The sequence below is a fragment of the Nannobrachium achirus genome (genome assembly GCF_963921795.1).
Source record: "Nannobrachium achirus genome assembly, chromosome: 22".
NCBI lineage: Eukaryota > Metazoa > Chordata > Actinopteri > Myctophiformes > Myctophidae > Nannobrachium > Nannobrachium achirus.
The window spans coordinates 30,481,776-30,501,841 of NC_137829.1; the positions used below are offsets into that span (position 1 = coordinate 30,481,776).

At 39.9% G+C, this 20,066-nt stretch overlaps 1 protein-coding gene across 1 annotated transcript; it reads left to right on the forward strand.

Moving 5' to 3' along the window:
- Positions 1 to 1,775: 1,775 nt before the first annotated feature.
- On the forward strand, positions 1,776 to 19,354 carry ddx18 (DEAD (Asp-Glu-Ala-Asp) box polypeptide 18). The gene is made up of 14 exons (XM_080753036.1): positions 1,776 to 1,917; positions 3,957 to 4,100; positions 5,691 to 5,861; positions 6,896 to 7,031; positions 7,699 to 7,799; positions 8,688 to 8,887; positions 9,748 to 9,862; positions 11,150 to 11,289; positions 12,314 to 12,475; positions 14,046 to 14,198; positions 14,936 to 15,049; positions 16,292 to 16,348; positions 16,447 to 16,624; positions 17,710 to 19,354. Exons 1-14 carry the CDS (start codon positions 1,797 to 1,799, stop codon positions 17,853 to 17,855), a joined length of 1,938 nt encoding a protein of 645 aa, XP_080609162.1. The 5' UTR covers positions 1,776 to 1,796; the 3' UTR covers positions 17,856 to 19,354.
- Positions 19,355 to 20,066: the final 712 nt, after the last annotated feature.

Genomic DNA, 20,066 nt, shown 5'->3' on the forward strand with positions numbered 1-20,066 from the left:
TCATCCTTCATTTTATAATCCTCGTGTAAGGCGCATAGCGCTCTCTGATAGGCTGATAGCGCCGCATACTGAGTCGGTGTATAATATTATAGTCCTATTACTAAAGTATGATTTATTAATATAATAAAGAAACTAAAAACATATATAAGTTGAAATATGGAGATATGAGGTTTCTGCCTGAAACCTGTAATAGAGCCCATATGTTGAGATAATAACCATTTTGGTCAGAACTGTCTGAAAATAACGTTGTAGGCCTACTTCAAGTTTAAAATGATACTAAATTATTTATAGGTCTAAGTGTCCAAATAAATTCCAAATATTATCAAATTATCCCGCGGCACCCCTGGACTGCCGTCACGGCAACCCAGGGTGCCCCGTCACCCACTTTGAAAACCCCTGCAATAGGGAACAATTGTAGAAGACCTGGCCCCATGAAGTGAACGGAGATGACGCCACTCTCCAACCACGTCCACCACCTCTCTATGAGCTGATGCTGCTACTGGTGCTCAGGGTCCCCAGGGTGGAGGAGTTGTGAACGGTGCTGCTGCCCCCCTCTCCTCCACCCAGCAGGCGGTGGTCCTCCTCCTCCACCTCCACCACCTCCTCTAGGTCGTCCATGACCTCCAGGCTCTCGCAGATCAGGCCGATCTGCCTCTTCATGTGGGCCATGGTGCTCTGCATAATCCTCATCCTAAATCTGATAGATTGGAGATCCTAAATGCTCAGAAATGTATGCTCTACAAGCCTGGGGCCGGATTGAATCATCTCGCGGGCCGGATCCGGCCCGGGCCGTATGTTTGACATCCCTGATCTAACCCATTTAATTATTTGGACGCACCTGATAGTACCAATAGCTCTAATCTGTATTAATGTGATTTCTATGGGGTGCATAGGATAGCCATGTGTAATGGTCACCGTTTGACAGGTGAGGTGCATGAGGTAACACCACTGTCATGCAAACATGGACAGTCTAGGGCAGGCGAAATGGCTCTTCAACTACTGTGAATGGGCCAGACAGGATAGGTGAAAAGACTCTCCTCCACGGCGAAAGTGCCATGCGAAAGGACCAAATGCATGTAGGCGAATAAATCATAGGCGAATGTGCCTGACACCTTTGTTTTGTACTTTACTTTACCCAATTTCCAATACTTTTACTTCTACTCCACTAGGCCTACATCTCAGATCCAAATATTGTACTTTTACTCCACTACATTTATTTGAAAACTTTAGTTACTAATTGGTATAAATGATTAAAACATACATAAATCCACTTTAGCCCTATTTTATACCTTGGCTATTTGAAAATAGCCGATCTACAAGCTCACAACTTTTTAATTCCGGATTTATTTATTTATTTGTATTTCTACATCGCAGTATTGATACTTTTACTTAAGTAAAACATTTGAGTACCATTTGGTTCCTGTGTAAATAAGCCAAAAAGCTTACTAGAATCTCCTTTTAGTTGACCTTGTACCAGCGATTTGTACTGGCATATCCTAATTCTCTACTTTTTCCTATGCAACCTTGTAATAAATTATTCAATCAATCAATCAATCAATCAATCAATCAATCAATCAAACAAACAAACAAACAAACAAACCATGTAAATTAAAATCAACACACACAAACAAGCAAACACAGCAAAAGTCTACTTGAGTCTGGCATTAGGAGCGACACCTATTTGGGGTCTTTTTGTAGTTTGTTTTTCCTTTCAGGCCAACGCAAGCGCCAGCCTCTCCGGGGTCCTCCGGTCGCCACACAGACACGTGTGTGTGTGCGGGGAGCAGGCAGTCATCATGTCGGACCTTCCTATGAAACTCCTCAAGAAGAAAATCACTAAAAGAAACGAGAAGAACAAAGAACGGAAACTCCTCAAGAAGCAGAAACAACAGGATGATGAAGAACATGAGGAACAAGGTGCGTGTTCTGTTGTTTTAAACACTAAACGTCTCAAACTGTTTACAAACGCTAGGCTAGCTAGCTAGCTGTCAGTGCTAACCTCAGGCTAGCAGGCATGCAGTTTAAAATGTGCCGATTCTCTAAATGTCTAATAAATACTTCTTCTAGATGAGTGGTTCTCAAGCTTTTTCATGTCAAGGACCCCCAGAATTACATGTATTTGGCCGCGGACCCCCCATCTCAAAATAGCTCCAGGGACCACCCAGAAGCAAATGGTTGAGTTACAAATGTTCGCTTTTAAAAATATATATTCTATTCAAAGATAGCAGATCTACTGTGGGCTTGTATATCTGCTGTCGTTCAATGTTATATGCGATCCATCAAGTGGTTCCTGAGTAAATAAGCTGTAATTTTTGGGGATCCTTGACATGAAAACGTTGTGATGCGTTGTGAGCTTGTAGATCTGCAATTTTTTGGTGAAGAGAGTTGGCTGTAGATGGAAAAAGAACCAGCTACAAGTACATTGCAAATCAGGTCTGTTTTTAAGCATAGTGTAGTCATATTGATGAATTCCAAATGTTATCAGATTATTCAGAGCCACCCCTGGACTGACATCACGGCACCCACTTTGGGAAACCCTGATATAAAGAATCAAGGATAACAATAGAAGAAGCAAGAAGCAAAGACTTTGTTTTCAGAATAGCTGCCAGAAATGATGGGCGTGCATTCACTCTGATACTGTACTTTTGTAATATACAAATAAATGCACATAACCTGAGTCCTATGTACGTTACATAATATAGGACACACAACTCTATATCTCAGAGGCAGATATTCGGACATCATAAAACAATATGGTATTTATTCTCATCATATCATTTGGTATTATTCGCTAACTGGCCGTGCACATTTAATGGGTGGGTTGTGAAAACGGTTAAGTTTTTAAAGTTGGCCCTAATCTACGAAAGGTTGAGAACCTCATTTATGTAGAGAACAGAAATGGTAATTGTACAATTTAATCTGCATAAATGCCTTTAGTGTTGCCTGTTCGTTGTGTGGTAATGAACAGGGTGTCAACTAAGGCAGACAGTGACTCTTGTGGCATTCAATGAAAGGACTCATCAGTGATTCCTGTCAAGAATTACTGCAAGAACACACCGACTTATTTTGAGCTCTCATAAGATTGTCATATTCTTTTGATTATTCTATCGATTACTTTTTTTATTATTTGAATCACTGAGCAGCACCTTTTTAATGTGTTATAAATATCTTTCATATATTAACAAGTCAACGTAAACAACGTAACGATGTAAAAGCTTGCATGCGAAGCGTCGAGCTTGTAGTCTAGATCAGTGTTTCTCAAACCTTCACATTTCAAGGTCTCCCCTTAACCCAGAGTGTACAAATGAACCCGGGAGGGTTCATTTGGTTTCATTTGTACACTGTCAGAGTTACAGACTTGTATGGCAGGGGTCCCCAAACTTTTTTGGCTCGGGACACATCTATAAATATTTTTTTCATCCGAGGCACCCCTACATTATTATATTCCAAATTTTCACTCCCAGCACCATATATTTATTGCATATTTTAGCGATTATGTTTCGAGGAAAGCGAGATAATAGCCATTTTGGTTAGAACTGACTGAAAATCACTTTGTACTTCAAGTTTAGAATGATACTAAATATATTTTTAAATGTCCAAATACATTTCTAACATTATTATCAAATTATCTCGCGGCACCCCAGGGTGCTCCGTCACCCACTTTGAAAACCCCTGTTGTATGGGTCAATTTAGACCTGAAAAATTCACTTTGTTGGGAAAATGAATAAGAAAATGTGTGTTCAACATCAAAACCCATCTACTATTTCTAGTCACATGACATTTTTGGCAAAATGAGGGGCACAACAATCTTGCAGACAGACTGGCCATGTGCAGCATAGCCTGTTGTCCTCATTTCAAGTGAAATCCAAAAATCATGAAATTTGCGGATAGGGGGTTTTGCGTTTTGGCCATATATATTATAACCCCAGTGGTATGTGTAATGTTTTGTCTTCCAGAGGAAGCCGGTGTGCCGTCACAGCAGCGCAGTGAGGAGGCGGTGCAGGAAGCAGAGCTGGTTGATGATGGAGTTGCTGAGGAAGACTCTGTGAAGAAGAAGAAAAAGAAGAAGAGGAGGCTCGGTGATGTCGCTGAAGCAGCAGGTACGCCTGGGCACCGAAAATATATAAAAACCCACATTTAGAACCAATAACTGACTTGCTAACTAGGGCTGCAACTAACGATTAATCGGACGATTATCTAAACGTTTAATTGATTAATCGTATTATATGGCACTTATTTAGCTATTACCTTATAAATTAGATTTGAGGTTCTTTTAGACATGTGCTAACAAAAAAAGATATTAAAGATGAATAATTCATTCAAAAATACACAATTTATTAAATTTGGCAGGTTTCTAATAAAAGACAAGTAAACTAATTAAACACCCTTTTCCGACTGCATACATTTAATTAAAGAATATCTACACATTTGACAGGCTAAAGGGTAACACTATTCTTTTCAAATGGATAATTTAAAAATAAATATTCAAGTCATATTTTTGTTCTTCACCCTATATTCCTTCACGGTATTAATACAAATTCCAGCGATTAGTTGCCGATTTGATTACAATTACTAAATGAGTTGGCAACTCATTTAATCGATTCGATTACGATTAATCGATTAATTGTTGCACCCCTACTTATAACTGCATAATTGAGAAGCAAGGTTACAGACGACATATATTTTGTCTCCACTCAACGTCCGGTTTTGTTTGCACTAGATAGAATAATTATTTGCACTCGCACAAATGTTCCCCATGATATTTGACCTCATTTACTAAAAGGTTGGAACGTCTGATTTATATGAAATGAATGGTAATTGTAAAACGTATGCATAAATGCCTTTAGTGTTGCCTGTTCGTTGTGTGGTAATGAACAGGGTGTCAACTAAGGCAGACATAAACTCTTGTGGCATTCAATGAAAGGACTCATCAGTGATTCCTGTCAAGAATTACTGCAAGGACAGACGTGCTTTTGTAAATAAATCGTATTTAGGGCTGCAACTATTGTTCAAGTAGGCAGATAGATGGGCGAAAGCTTTTGAGATTGTCAAGTGTGCCCTTGTCCAGAAAAGGTTGAGAACCATTGGTGTAGTTGAGAGTTTTTAGCTCTCCTTTTTCCATGTAAATATCAATAACGATGTTGAACAAACACCAGATACATATATTCTTGTATACTGTATAAGATCTAACAATAAAAATCTTGGATCCTCCAACCCATTTAGGTCTAGAATTATTTAATGCTTTAACTATTGAAAAATAGCAGATATACAAGCGCTGTGAGCTTGTAGATCTGCTATTTTTTAAAAATTGTGATCTTTTGTCTTTGAATATCTTTTCAAAAGCGAACATTTGTAACTCAAATATTTGCTTCTGGGTGGTCCCTGGAACAACCTGTTTTGAGATGGGGGTCCCGGTCCCCGGCCAAATACATGTAATTTTGGGGGTCCTTGACATGAAAATGTTTGAGAACCACTGATTTAGAAGAAGGATTTAGAAGACATTTATAGAATCGGGTCAATATATTCAAAGACTTGCACAAAATGTTCTACAATAGTATTTGTAGAACATTTGTTTGTAATTGTATATCTGCTATTTTTTAATAGTTAAAGCATAAAATAATGGTTAGAGTGTTTCAAATCTAAAGTGACACAGATTTGCGTTCATGTCTAAATGGTTTTATTTTGTCTAGGAGGAAAAAAGATCAAAACGGACACAACCGATGAAGAAGAGAAGCTGGAAGCAGAACAGACAAACAACGTCACAACCGAGGATGATGATGGTGACGACGATGAAGAGGCTGATGAGGAAAAAGCAGATGATGAAGATGGAGAGGAACCTGAACTACCAAGTGGTTTGACGGGTAACAAATGTTTGTTAATCATTGAATCATTACAATGCGTTTCATTGAATCATTACAATGTGTTGCTTACATGTGTTTCGGCAAAAATAGCTTTGATTTAGGAGAGTCCTAGGCCGCTGATTACACGTTTTGCCCCATATTTTGTCAAAAGTGCTAAATTAATTTGGAACACTTTGATTTGATTAGGGTTTTAAAAAAAATGGAAATGTCTAAATTGCGACACACTGAGCTTGTAGATCTGCTATTTTGAAAAGACTTGCCCAAAATAGGTTGAAAGTGGTTAAGAATTGGCACACATCAGCTGCATCATGGGTAATGCCAACCCAGACAAAAAAAGATGCGAACATCGGCCCGACAAATATATTGCTCTCTCTGCTTATTTTATTTAGCAGTGTTACTGTGTATAAAATACTTATTTTATTTAGCAGTGTTACTGTGTATAAAACACTTGTTTTATTTAGCAGTGCTACTGTGTATAAAATACTTATTTTATTTAGGAGTGCTACTGTGTATAAAATGCCTTTAGTGTTGCCTGTTCGTTGTGTGGTAATGAACAGGGTGTCAACTAAGGCAGACATTGACTCTTGTGGCATTCAATGAAAGGACTCATCAGTGATTCCTGTCAAGAATCACTGCAAGGACAGATTTTATTCATCACTACTAAGACTGTCGGGAACAACAACGTTGACCATGACCATACATGAAAGCTAGGTAGCATTTTTAGGTTTTTACAGAAGATTTTTTTACCGTTTAGGTGCGTGGTCTACCTATGTTATTATTTTTTCTAGAATGATATTCCTATGCATTTGTTGTATTGTTGATGTATTGACGTATTGTCTTGCTTATTACCTTGCTTATTGTATTGATGTATTACCTGCTTATTGTAAATCACTCTGGATTAAACACGTCTGCTAAATGCCTAACTCGTACCATGGCGTTAAGTGGTGAACATGATTTATCAGTTGGTTGATTTTCTAAGTGTCACTTGATTTCCAGCTTATTGTATGAGTTTACAATGTCATGAATCATTTCAGGAGCGTTTGAGGACACCTCCTTTGCGTCCCTGGAGAGCCTGGTGAGTGAGAGCACCCTGAAAGGAGTGAAGGACATGGGATTCGAACACATGACAGAAATCCAGCACAAAACCATCCGGCCCCTGCTGGAGGGAAGGTACGTTCTCCACCTTCTCAATCTCATTATTAGTTATTCAGAACGGGTACACATTATTGCGTATCATTATTTTATGCTTTAACTATTGAAAAATAGCAGATATACAAGCTCACAGCGTGGCACCGAGTGCCGCGCTGCGAGCTTGTATATCTGCTATGTATATATATATTTTTTTTTTATCGTGAAAATTTGAATTTTGACCCGATATTATCAGATTCTCTAAGTGTCTTTTGAATCCTTCAAGGTTTTTTGAAAAACATGTTTCTATGTCAGCAATCTGGCCAGCCATCGTCAAAGAAAAGGTCCTTTTCACTCAACTGGAGCTCAAGTCTGTTCTTGAGAGACTAATATGTCAGTGGTTCTCAAACTTTTTCATGTGAAGGACCCACAAAATGACATCGATTTGGCCACGGACCTCCATCTCAAAATATTTAGTTCCAGGGACTCCCCCAGAAGCAAAATTTGAGTTACAAACGTTTGCTTTAAAAATACATATATTCAAAGATTTGCACACATTTTCAAGACTTTTTCAAAAATAGCAGATCTACAAGCTCGCAGCGCAGCACTCGGTGCTGCGCTGAGAGCTTGTATATCTGCTATTAGCAATAATTCTAGGCCTAAATGGGTTAACCACAACTACCTGGTGTTATTGTCTGTCTGTCTGCAGGGACGTCTTGGCAGCTGCTAAGACAGGCAGTGGTAAAACGCTGGCCTTCCTGATCCCCTCTATAGAACTCATCTATAAACTCAAGTTCATGCCCAGGAATGGTATGTATTTCACTTTATATTGGTACAATTATTATTAGGATTACAGAACGCTATAGCAGATCCTGCGAGCTTGTAGATCTGCTATTTCCATTATTCGTTGCACAAAAAGTATATGGCGTGTGCAGATATAAGAGAAGTGAGGAGGGCCTGTCACCTGACGGGGTGATTTCCCCAGTTTGGACGTAGCGCATGGAAGGAACACGTTATTCCAACCGGTTCCTTTCCCCTCCATCAGGCTCCATCAGGCGCAAAAGTATGGTTTATGTATGTTTAGGCTAATTTATATCTGCAAATAGACTAATGTTTTAAAATAAATAGTTGATCCGATACAATAGGATCCGAAATGTAGTGGAGTAGAAGGAAAGTACTGGAAATTGGACTCGAGTACAAATACCGACAAGTACAGTACTCAAGTAAATGTACTTGTAGTATTTACACCACTGCTCTCTGCTGTGATGTGATGGGTTGTGTGAGCCAGCCCCAAACAATGCGCACAACAGATCACTTTATTCAATTTGACGAATTTTATACGCATATTCGCGTCGCACTTTGGTGTGTATGGGAAAAGCGTCGTTTTCTTTTTCCGCGACGCTTCGCTAATTCGCCGGTGCGTAAAGACCTTAAGAGTTACATACTCGTAAGGGTCAATTTAAATCTCCCAAAAGGATCTTTTTCTTTTAGTTTCTTTTACTTTGTAGGTGGTTATTGTACTGTCTAGTAACTTGAAAAATAACCATAAAAACCAACATGACAAAAGAAAGAAAGATAAGAAAACTTTAAGACCTTTTTGGTTATGGTGCGGTTGTATATATCCTGAAGTTTGTGTATGGTGAAACAGTTTGGGAGAATATGGCGATCATGTATTTTTCCATATCTGTCCGTCCTCAGGCACCGGGGTGGTGATCCTCTCCCCGACCCGTGAGCTGGCCATGCAGACGTACGGCGTGATGAAGGAGCTGATGACGCATCACGTGCACACCTACGGCCTGCTGATGGGAGGCAGCAACCGCTCGGCCGAGGCCCAGCGGCTGGCCAACGGAGTCAACATCCTGGTGGCCACGCCGGGACGCCTCCTGGACCACCTGCAGGTGACCAATGACAAGCACGCAAATAGGGATGGGGACGATTAGCGATTTTATCGTGATAAAAAAAACACTCACAATAATCGTATTGTGGAGATTTAATATATCGCAATATCGTCCTCCATGCACTGGGATCAATTTACCTTTTATTTGCCGAGCTGCATATCCGGTACCACTTAAACCCTCTATAATTGGTAAAAGGTACTTATAATATACTTGATACTGTGAGTCTTTTTTTCACTCTCTTTCAAATGTCTTTGCCAAAAAATAGGCGAACTACAAGCTCGCACCCGATCACAGCTTTCAAACAAAAAAAGTCCATTGAAAAAAGATTCTTCCATCGCCGAGATAGGTCCTGCTGTGTTTCCTCTGTTTCCGCTCCCGACTGGATACGCAAACCGGAAATCGGACCGGGGTGATTAGAAACAGATCTGCATATTAAATTCCCTGGTTCATCGGGCCTGGCGGAGAGATTCTCGGGGTGGGGCAGTAAATGAGATGAGATTATTTTGTGAATGGTATTTTTTGCCCTTTTGTGTAACGTCTAAATGTATAATCCTAACCCGAATATCTTAGTATCGTAATTGTCAGCCTATCTCTAGAAATCTGTTTAACCATAAAACTGTAAAATGACAATTTCTCTTGTGAGAACCATGAAAATGATCCCCACACAATGTCTCTCTTTCAAATCCTGCTGTACTTGTGGGGACCTTTGGCCTGCACAAGTATAGCAATACTAATACAGGTTACACCTCCAAACAGCTGCTTGTGGTGATCCTCCTGCAATGTGTTGTGGTCGTCCTGTCAGGAAAATGTTGATTTCACGCTTTTGAGATTTTAAACGTTTGTAACTGTCCTATGTGCAGAACACCCCCAACTTCATGTACAAGAACCTGCAGTGCCTGATCATAGACGAGGCTGATCGTATTCTGGAGGTCGGCTTTGAAGAGGAGCTCAAACAGATCATCAAACTTCTGCCCAGTGCGTATATTTGTACCACAACATAAAGTACACTGTTAATGGCACTTCACCCATTTTCAACATGCCTTCATTATATAATTGGTCCTCACTAATAAATTGTAAATATGGTATATAAGATAAGATGGCACAATTTCTGTCCTCTCACTCCGTCTCAGAAGAGGGCTTTGGACAGCTCGGATAGCTGCTTACCAGTGACGAGATTTATGAAATAAATAAACTGCAAACAGTGTGATAAAATGCCTTTAAGTGTTGCCTGTTCGTTGTGTGGTAATGAACGGGGTGTCAACTAAGGCAGACAGTGACTCTTCCAGTCTGCAATGAAAGGAGCGCTCTGTGATTCCTCTCAAGGAGAATTGGAAGAACACATCATCAGATAATAGATTAGATTCTGTGTTGTCTGGCGACCATGCTTCTGAGATAGGGCTGGGCCATTTGGAAAAATACAATATCACGATACTTAACAGTACAACCACCTACAAGGTCACAAAAACTAAAAGAAATAGATCCTTTAGGGAGGTCTAAATTGATCCTTACAAGTATGTAACTCTGGCAATATACAAATGAAACCAAATGGACCCTTACGGGTCCATTTGGTTCCATTTGTATACTGTCAGAGTTAAGGGGAGACCGTGACATTGTAACTGTAAAGTTTGAGAAATACTGATTTAGACCAAAATGCAGGTTTAAATGAATTCTGCAATGAATCTCTATTTTAACAATTCAACAGGATTTTTAACTCATTTGCTGCCATTTAACAATACCTTCGTACTCCAATCCTGCCAAACTGTCTCCATAGACTTCCATGTAATTCATAGTGCACGGATCATGCACACCCATGCCTAGATAATGCACCACGTGTGTCCACATTGCTCACAGCTTTCAAACAAAAGAATCCGAATGGAAATCCGTTCAGGCATTCATGAGATAGCAGCCACTATGTTTTACACTGTTGTGAGCTTGGAGGTCTGCTACCTGAGTTGTATGGGGGTTGTATGGGGGTTAAACAAGCAATTTCGCGATCACTATCATGCAAATTTTTTTTTTCAAAATGGCGGCCATTCTCGGGTTCCTCGGGCGTGGCAGGGAGGGACATCCCAAAATTCTCGGGTTCCTCGGGCTTGGCAGGGTATGAGTTAATAAGGCTCCATCATTGTATCACGATATGTACGATATCTCTCAAAAGGCATATCGTGGAGACATTGTATTGTCTCTCAACCATATTTATCACCATATCGCCTAGCCCTATTCTGAGCTGAGCTTCCTTTCCTGAACTGGTGTTTTTAACAGAGAGGAGACAGACCATGCTGTTCTCAGCCACACAAACACGCAAAGTGGAGGATTTGGCTCGTATTTCTCTGAAGAAAGAGCCTCTGTACGTTGGAGTGGATGACAACAAGGAGCAGGCCACCGTGGATGGACTGGAGCAGGTACTGCTGGTCACTGGTGTATTAGTATATATAGTATAAATTGCAGGTATATTACCGGTATGTGTTTCTTGGTGAATTTAGCCATATTTCCTTATACAGGGGTGGGGTTTGGTTGTGGAGAGGATGATTTTTAAGCTCACATTTAGAACCAATAACTGAATTATAACTGAATAATTGAGAAGCAAGGTTATAGACAAATACATATATTTTGTCTCCACTCTGCGTCTGTTTTGGTCGCACTAGAATAATTATTTGCACTCGCACAAATGTTCCCCATGATATTTGACCTCATTTACTAAAAGGTTGGAACGTCTGATTTAGATGAAATAAATGGTAATTGTAAAACGTATGCATAAATGCCTTTAGTGTTGCCTGTTCGTTGTGTGGTAATGAACAGGGTGTCAACTAAGGCAGACATTGACTCTTGTGGCATTCAATGAAAGGACTCATCAATGATTCCTGTCAAGAATTACTGCAAGGACACAGGCTTTTGTAAATAAATCGTTTTAGGGCTGCAACTTAGGGATGGGACGACAAGCGATATTGTCGTTTATCGTGATAAAAAACACTCACGATAATCGTATCGTGGAGATTTAATTTATTGTGATATCGTCCTCCGTCATGCACTGGGATCAATTCACCTTTTATTTGCCGAGCTGCATATCTGGTACCATTTAAACCCTCTATAATTGGTAAAAGGTACTTATAATATATGTACTTGATACAGTCTTTTTTTCACTGTCAAATGTCTTTGCCAAAAAATAGCCGAGCTTTGCGAGCTTGTAGATCTGCTATTTTTTGATAAATGTTTCCGCCCCAGGATAATGGATTTTGATTATCGCAATAATATCGTAAATCGCAATTTCTTTTGTCACAATAATGGTGATATGAAATGTTCATATCGTCCCATCCCTAGTACTGCAGCTATTGATCAAGAGGTCAGATGGGTGGTCAGAAGGTTGTGTTGAGTTTAACCTGGTGTTCTGTGCTCTGTGTCTGCTGCTGTTGTGTGTGTGGTGTTCAGGGCTACGTGGTTTGTCCGTCAGAGAAACGCTTCCTCCTGCTCTTCACCTTCCTGAAGAAGAACCGGAAGAAGAAGCTGATGGTGTTCTTCTCCACCTGCATGTCTGTGAAGTATCACTATGAGCTGCTCAACTACATCGACCTGCCAGTCATGGCCATCCATGTAAGACCATCTGTCTATCTGTGGTTCATCCTTATCATTTGGCCTAGGAGTGGGTGATAAATATGGTTGAGACGATACGTCTCTCCACGATATGCCTTTTCAGAGATATCGTATATATCGTGATACAATGAGGGAGCCTTATTAAAAATCCTGTTGAATTGTTAATACAGAGATTCATTGCAGAATTCATTTAAACCTGCATTTTGGTCTTAATCAGTAGTTCTCAAACTTTAAAATACGGGTCTATTCATTTTCATTTGAATACTATCAGAGTTACATACTTGTAAGCATCAATTTAGACCTCCCAAAAGGAACCCAGAGAGTCCCTGGACCCCACTTTGACCCCATAAAAAGTTTGGGCTTGTTTATGGGTCAGCAGTTGCTCAGGGGTAGAAAACCGTCATTAGAACATGAAGGGTTCCCAGTTCGATCCCAGGCTCCCCCAGAGTTGGTGTCGAAGAGTCCTTGAGCAAGACTCTGAACCCCTAACTGCTCCCAGTGAGTAGGTTGGTGCCTTGCATGGTTTCCTCCGCCATGATCGGTGTATGAATGTGTGTGTGTGTGTGTGAACGGGTGAATGTAATGAATGTGTGTGTGAATGGGTGAATGTGCCTTGGACAGGGCTTAAAGTTCTCCGTCCTGGGGACGGATTTCCGTCTTGAGGAGTCCCTAGGGGCTATTTAAGAGATCAGAGCAGATTCGCAAAAAAATAAAAAAGTCGAGCCATCTGCGCTAATTATTTTTATAGCATCAGTTCCACTGTGGTGCGGTACAGAGTGCTGGTGTGTCATGTACTTCTAATTCAGTTCAGTCCAACTACTTCCTGTAAGTAGACTTAAAAATAAAACCAGTAGACGTGACTTGACTGTTGACTTGATCAGATTACGGCGTCTCTTATTTTGAAATCCGCTCGCTGTACTGAGAGGAAATGGCTCTGTTTGTTAGCAAGGTTGTTGCAGCTGTACCGGGAAGCTATTGGCTACGACGATGCACAACAAAACATCACGTGGATTACTTGCAATAGTTTGGCTAAAGTTCATATTTATCATAAGAATAGAAAATCATGCTCCTATGGCTTAAACGATGGACACCGTTTGGAAGTGTGTTAAACTTTTGGGACCTCCGCTCCGCTGCACTGGTGGTGTTATGTCATGCTGCAAAGTAATGGGCGATTTGAGACGTCGCTCTCTCTGTATGGATAGCAGTGTCCAAAAGAAATCACAGGAATAATGGAGGGGGGGGGGGGTTGCAAAATACATTTCCGTCTCGGGATTTTTTTTTGCTTTAAGCCCTGGCCTTGGATAAAGGTGCTATATAAATTCACAATTTACCATTTTTAAGCTAAAACATATTGAAAGGTTTGTCTATCACAAAAAACCTCTTTGACCACAATGTGACGACTTGTAATCGTCCGTTTTTTATATCTTTTCGTACGAGATCTATATAATGTGTGTGCATGCTTATTTGCTTACAAATGTCGCGGGGTCTCAGCTTCTGTCAGATGTAAGAGTAAAAATGTTGGGATCCACTGATATGTAAAAGTGTGTTTGTGTGTGTGTGTCCATCCCAGGGGAAGCAGAAGCAGACCAAGCGAACCACAACGTTCTTCCAGTTCTGCAACGCCGACTCTGGCATCCTGCTGTGTACGGACGTAGCAGCCAGAGGCCTGGACATCCCTGAGGTGGACTGGATCGTCCAGTACGACCCCCCAGATGACCCCAAGGTGGGTGTGATGATTGATGACTGTTGTGCTGTGTTTGAAGGAGTCCTACATCCACAGGCTGTGAATGTGATGTGTTTGTAAGAGTATATCCACAGGGTGTTTGATTGATTGAAGATTTTATTAGAAGGTTGCATAGGTACAAGATCAACTAAAAGGAGATCCTAGTAAGCTTTACGGCTTATTTACATAGGAACCACTTCATGTATCTCATGTAACATTGAGACAGACAGAGTACAGTACTATGCAAAGGATATCATCAATAACAAAAAAGAAAGAAGCCGTTAAGAAGAGAGAAAAAAGGATAGAAAGATAAAAAAAAAGAAATTACAGTGGAACAGGGGAGGTAAGGATTGGCTTAGTCAATTATTGGTTTTGAGTAGCAGCCGTCTGTAGGTGACTTTTTAGGCCGCTATACCACATGTTAGTGGTTTAACTGGAGAATGAATTGGAGCCTTTTTTTTGTCCAATCTGGGTTGAACGTGATTTGTGGAGCTGCCTCTGGTGTTGTAGTGGTGGACATCCTTGATGTTGGTCAGGTACATGGATATCTTAGGGGTGTAGTGTATCTTGTACAGATGCTGTCAGCTACTGTGAGCAACCCCACACTTATATAGTCATAAGTGGTGAGGTGGGTCCGAGAAGGAAGCCCAAGCAGGACCCTAATCTGTTTGTTTTGGGCTGTTTGGAGCTTTAACTTTAAGGCAGGTGTGATGTTGTGTATTGTTGTGTGTTTGTAGGAGTACATCCACAGGGTGGGCAGGACGGCCAGGGGTCTTAACGGAAGAGGCCACGCCCTACTCATTCTCAGACCTGAGGAGCTGGGATTTCTGCGCTTCCTCAAACAGGCTAAGGTAACCTGCACGCACGCACGCATGCACACACGCCGCACGCACATAGTCCGTAGTTTTACAAATGAACAGCACCGGCGAGCAACCACCTATGAATCGTGATGAGATGAAAAGTTAAAATGAACCAGAGTTGGCTATGTATGTGTAATATGTTATTTTATTTATTTAGGTATTGTGTTTACAGTGGGTTTTGTGGGGTTTGTATGTCTGTGGGGTTGTATGTTCTTTTTTTTTTTTTTTTTTACCCAGAGTTTGGGACGTTTTTGAAGAAAAAATGTTTTGTTTCAAAAAAAACATTTTGACCTAAAAAAATGTATTAGGCATGATCGCGATCGCAAAATTGCATGTTTAACGCCCATACCAACCCCATCTTTCAAACATGGCAGCCATGTTTGTTTACATAATGTAAAAACATAATGGCTGATATCATGATCTAGGCATGGGAGTGCATGATCCGTGCACTATGAATTACATGGAAGTCTATGGAGACCATGGCATCGCGGACCTTCAAAGAGATTTAATTGATAGCAACAAAGTGTTAATAAAACTTTAAGTTACAAAACAAAATGAACCAGAGTTGTTGTTTGGTCCGGAATTTTGTAGATCACTGTATTGTATCATTCAACTCTCTTCACATGGATGCTAATATACAGTATGAGTTACTTACTGTACACAGTACTTATTGTATGGATGCCAATATGAGTTAGTTACTGTACACCTGTACACCGTATGTATTGTACTGTGGAATGTAGGGCAGCAACAAAGGATTTCCACTTCTTGCTGCTAATGTATTGTCTTCAACGTTTTCAGGCCAGGGTACCTTAGTTGAGAGAGAGAGATGAAGCAGGGACCCCCACAACCTTTTCATAGATTCCATATAGTTTCATGGTTTGACAGCACAATCATCAGTGTATTTTGGATTCATGTCAATTTGTGTTTTCAGACATTTAACCACTTGAACTGTCAATACTTCATAAACTTGACATTTCACTGTACTTAGTCTGCTCTTTTCCCCCTCCAAAGCTCTTTGCCGATCTACAAGCTCACAACGGCGTTGTGAGCTTGGAGATTTGGAGGACCCCCTGTAGTAACTCTGAGGACCCCCTAGGGTCCCGGACCCCCTGTTGAAGACCCCTGATATAGTGTATTATTGTATATTGGTTATAATTATCTTAATGATATTGTGATATAGTGTATTATTGTATATTGGTTATAGTTATGTTAAAGGTGTGTGTCCTTTCTTAGGTTCCCCTGAGTGAGTTTGAATTTTCCTGGACTAAAATATCTGACATCCAGTCCCAGGTAAGAGAAATCCTTTCAGTTTGAATCTCAAACGGTTTGCTATTGTCATATATTTGAGTTTTTTTTAACACGAGTGTTGACTGTTTTGTGTTTCTCAGATGGAGAAGTTGATAGAGAAGAACTATTTCCTCCACAAGTCGGCCCAGGAGGCCTACAAGGCCTACGTCAGAGCCTACGACTCGCACTCGCTCAAGCAGATCTACAGCGTCAATACCCTCAACCTCCCCACGGTGGCGCTATCCTTCGGCTTCAAGGTCCCCCCTTACGTCGACCTCAGTATCCTTTCGCCGGTCCGGTGGCAAATGTTTGTCCCCATGTGTCTTTGAAATAAAGGCTGCAATAGTTAAACAAACTAATAGATTTAAACGATTATACAAAAGAATAATGTCTATAATTTATCAAATCTATGAATAATCCATCCCCATTTTACTCATGTCATTTTACATTATAAGCTAAATGTATTTCAAAATAATTGTGACTGGCACTGGCAAATCTACAAGCCCACAACACATCACATGTAAATATGTATAATATATAGATGTATAATATTAAACATGAGTTTAATATTAATAATTAGATTTATAGATATTTCTTGATAATATAATTTTTTTTAAATGATTTGATTAATTGAAAAAGTAATCATTAAGAAAATGATCTATAAATATAGTTGCAGCAGCAGTAGTTGTAGTCACTGTGTGTATTTGTGGTTAAATCGAAGTGTATAAGTTTAGATCAGATTGTACAAATGAAAACAAATGGACCTGTGTTTACAGGACCATTGGTTCCATGTGTACACTCAAGGAGTTACAGACCCCATAAGGTTTGGTTCCATGTGTACACTCAAGAAGTTACAGACCCCATAAGGTTTGGTTCCATGTGTACACTCAAGGAGTTACAGACCCCATAAGGGTGCATTTGTTTCCATGGCGGTCCCCGGACCTGCCGTTGAGAATCAGTGGGGTGTCACGATATGACATTTTACATGACGATTCATTTTCACTTAAATAATTGCGATTAATGATTTAATTGTGTTTTTCTCGTTGACAAATACATTCCTGTTTGGCTTGTAGGCTTTGAAGTTGCACATGGCAGATATGACACGTAACCTAAATATACAAAGAAATTACTGTCATATTTGACAAACTTTATACTTAAAAAAAAAACATAGTGGAAATGGCCGATCTACAAGATCGCAACAGGTCGCATTGCGATGCACTGTGAGCTTGTAGATCGGCTATTTCCATTATTTTTGAAAATGTTTGAAAATATATGAAAATTTTTCAACATGACAAAATGATTGCGACTGTCAAATAAACGGGTCTAGTGGTGAGTGTGTTCTCCTCAACCAGCCCTCCTCCCAGACGTCCACAGCAGCAAAGGGGCCAAGGTGCAGAAGAGGGGGGGCGGGGGGGGCTTCGGCTACCAGAAGAACAAGAACGTCCACAAGTCCAAGATCTTCAAGCACGTCAACAAGGGCAAGCGAGACGGCAGGCAGTTCTCCCGCTGAACGCAGCTCTGCTGGGAAAACACAGGGATTCAACAAGATGTTGGATTTCACTCATTTTCTTTATAAGATCAAAGAAGTGCTGTAGAATGGGGTCAAACTAGCGGTAGAATGCATCGTTTCTATTGCTTAAATTGTAAATTGATGTCGATATGTAATTTCTTCAGCTGATTGGCTGTAGAACAGGGGTCAGGGGGTCTGGGACCCCTAGGGGGTCCTCGGAGTTACAACAAGGGTCCTCCAAACCTTTTTTATATTAACCACTTGGGACTCTCGTGTCCTTATTCTGAGAACTTTTGGCCAAAAATAGCAGATCTGCAAGCTCACAACGCCTCGCGCTGCGAGGTGTGAGCTTGTAGATCGGCTATTTTTGGCAGAGAGGTTTGGTGTAGAGGTGAAAAAGAGCAGACCAAGTACAGAGTGAAAGGTCAACTTTATTAAGTATTGACGGTTCAAGTGGTTAAATATCTGGAAACACAAATTGACATTAATCCAAAATACACTGATTGTGCTGTCAAACAATGAAACTATATGGAATCTATGAAGAGATTGAGGGGGTCCCGCTCCATTTCGCTCTCAACTAAGGGGTCCTTGGCCTGAAAACGTTGAAGACCCCTGATATAGAACAGCAGGAGCATAGGTTTAGAATGATAACCAAAGCTCATACATAATTCTACATATTGTGCTAACTATTTCGGAAACACATTTCTAATGTGAAGGACACCTTAAACACAGGGCTTGTCCTATTAAAAAGGTAGTTTTTGCTTGCCCTGCACAGACGTCTACATGTATATAATGTATTCTTGTTTATGTGTGTGTGTTCTTCAGACCATCCCTGGCTCATTTTGTTCCTGTAAGTTGAACAGGTATTTTGTAAATGTTGATACTGGCCCTGCATTCCTCTCGTGTGCTAACATGGGCTCTTTATTAAAACCAGCAGATATTTAGTATTCTTCACTCTACCTATCTTTGTTAAATATATCACTTGGAGCTGTGTGTGTGTGTGTGTGTGTGTGTGTGCGTGCGTGCGTGCATGTGCGTTGGGGTATTGAAATTAGGTCGCAGACGAATAAAAACGACCCATACAAATGAAGGAATTTAATTAGAATTGTTAAAATCCTAATCATTTAATGGTCCATTATTGTTCCAAAAATAAAGCATCCAAACGAGCTTTTAACTGCTACTGCTTTCCATTGTGTAAAATTGTGTCAATTGTGTTTGCTAAATTGAAAAAACTATTTTCAAGACATTGGCTCTATCTCAGGTTCTAGTAATAGACAATACTATTTACTTCAGTTAATGCATATAACTGAAAATATTTTGTAGCAAAAGATTTGGTCTTTTCTTTTTTTTACCATTATGAAAGCAAAATCACAAATTGTACTTGGTAAAATTCTAATGATACCCATTCTGTGTGTGTGTGTGTGTGTTAGAGCGCGAGAGATTATTTGAGACATGGTATATATTTGAAAAGAAATGCTTGAGTCACACTGTACAATGGAGTTGCCGTTATTAAATGTGACAGAATTTCAAAAGTTGAATTGTTATTTCCCTGATGTGACATGACCTTTGCAGTAGACAGTAGCAACAAATCAGATTTGATCAAAATGAAAAACAGAAGTTGAGGCAGGCATAAAAAATCCATATGCACTGGTTGAGAATAATGAATACAACCTCATTGTTCCCTTTAGAACAAGCCGTCATATTTTGCTGGTTTGTTACAAGGTGGTTGAAAACGGTCAAGATAAAATTAATCTAATGTAGGAAACAAAATGACTCAAATAACTCAAGTTTAAATTATTTTTAAAATGGATTTTGAAAGTTATGTTTTGTGTTTTAGTGTTTCTTACAAAGTAATATTGATTAATCAGTGGCCTAATTCAGTATTGTCTGACAAATAGGAAAAATAGATCTAAAAGCATAATCCTATTTTTAGATGAAAAGTTTCAAACAATTGGGCTCAAAATAAAAGTGAAAATAGCCCATGCTTGCAGCTCACAACGTTGAGTTTGTCGATCAGCTTTTTTCATTTTTGCACAACACCATTGTGCGGTTAATTGATCTGTTAATGTATAAAGAAATATATGTGCTGCTTAATTCTATTAGCTGAAAATGAAAGTGATAGAATAATCGCTAAGAAAATAATCAGTGGTTTCAGGACACTTAGCCAGTCGTATCCACATTTGCTTAAGGTGTAGGCTTGATCCCACTGCT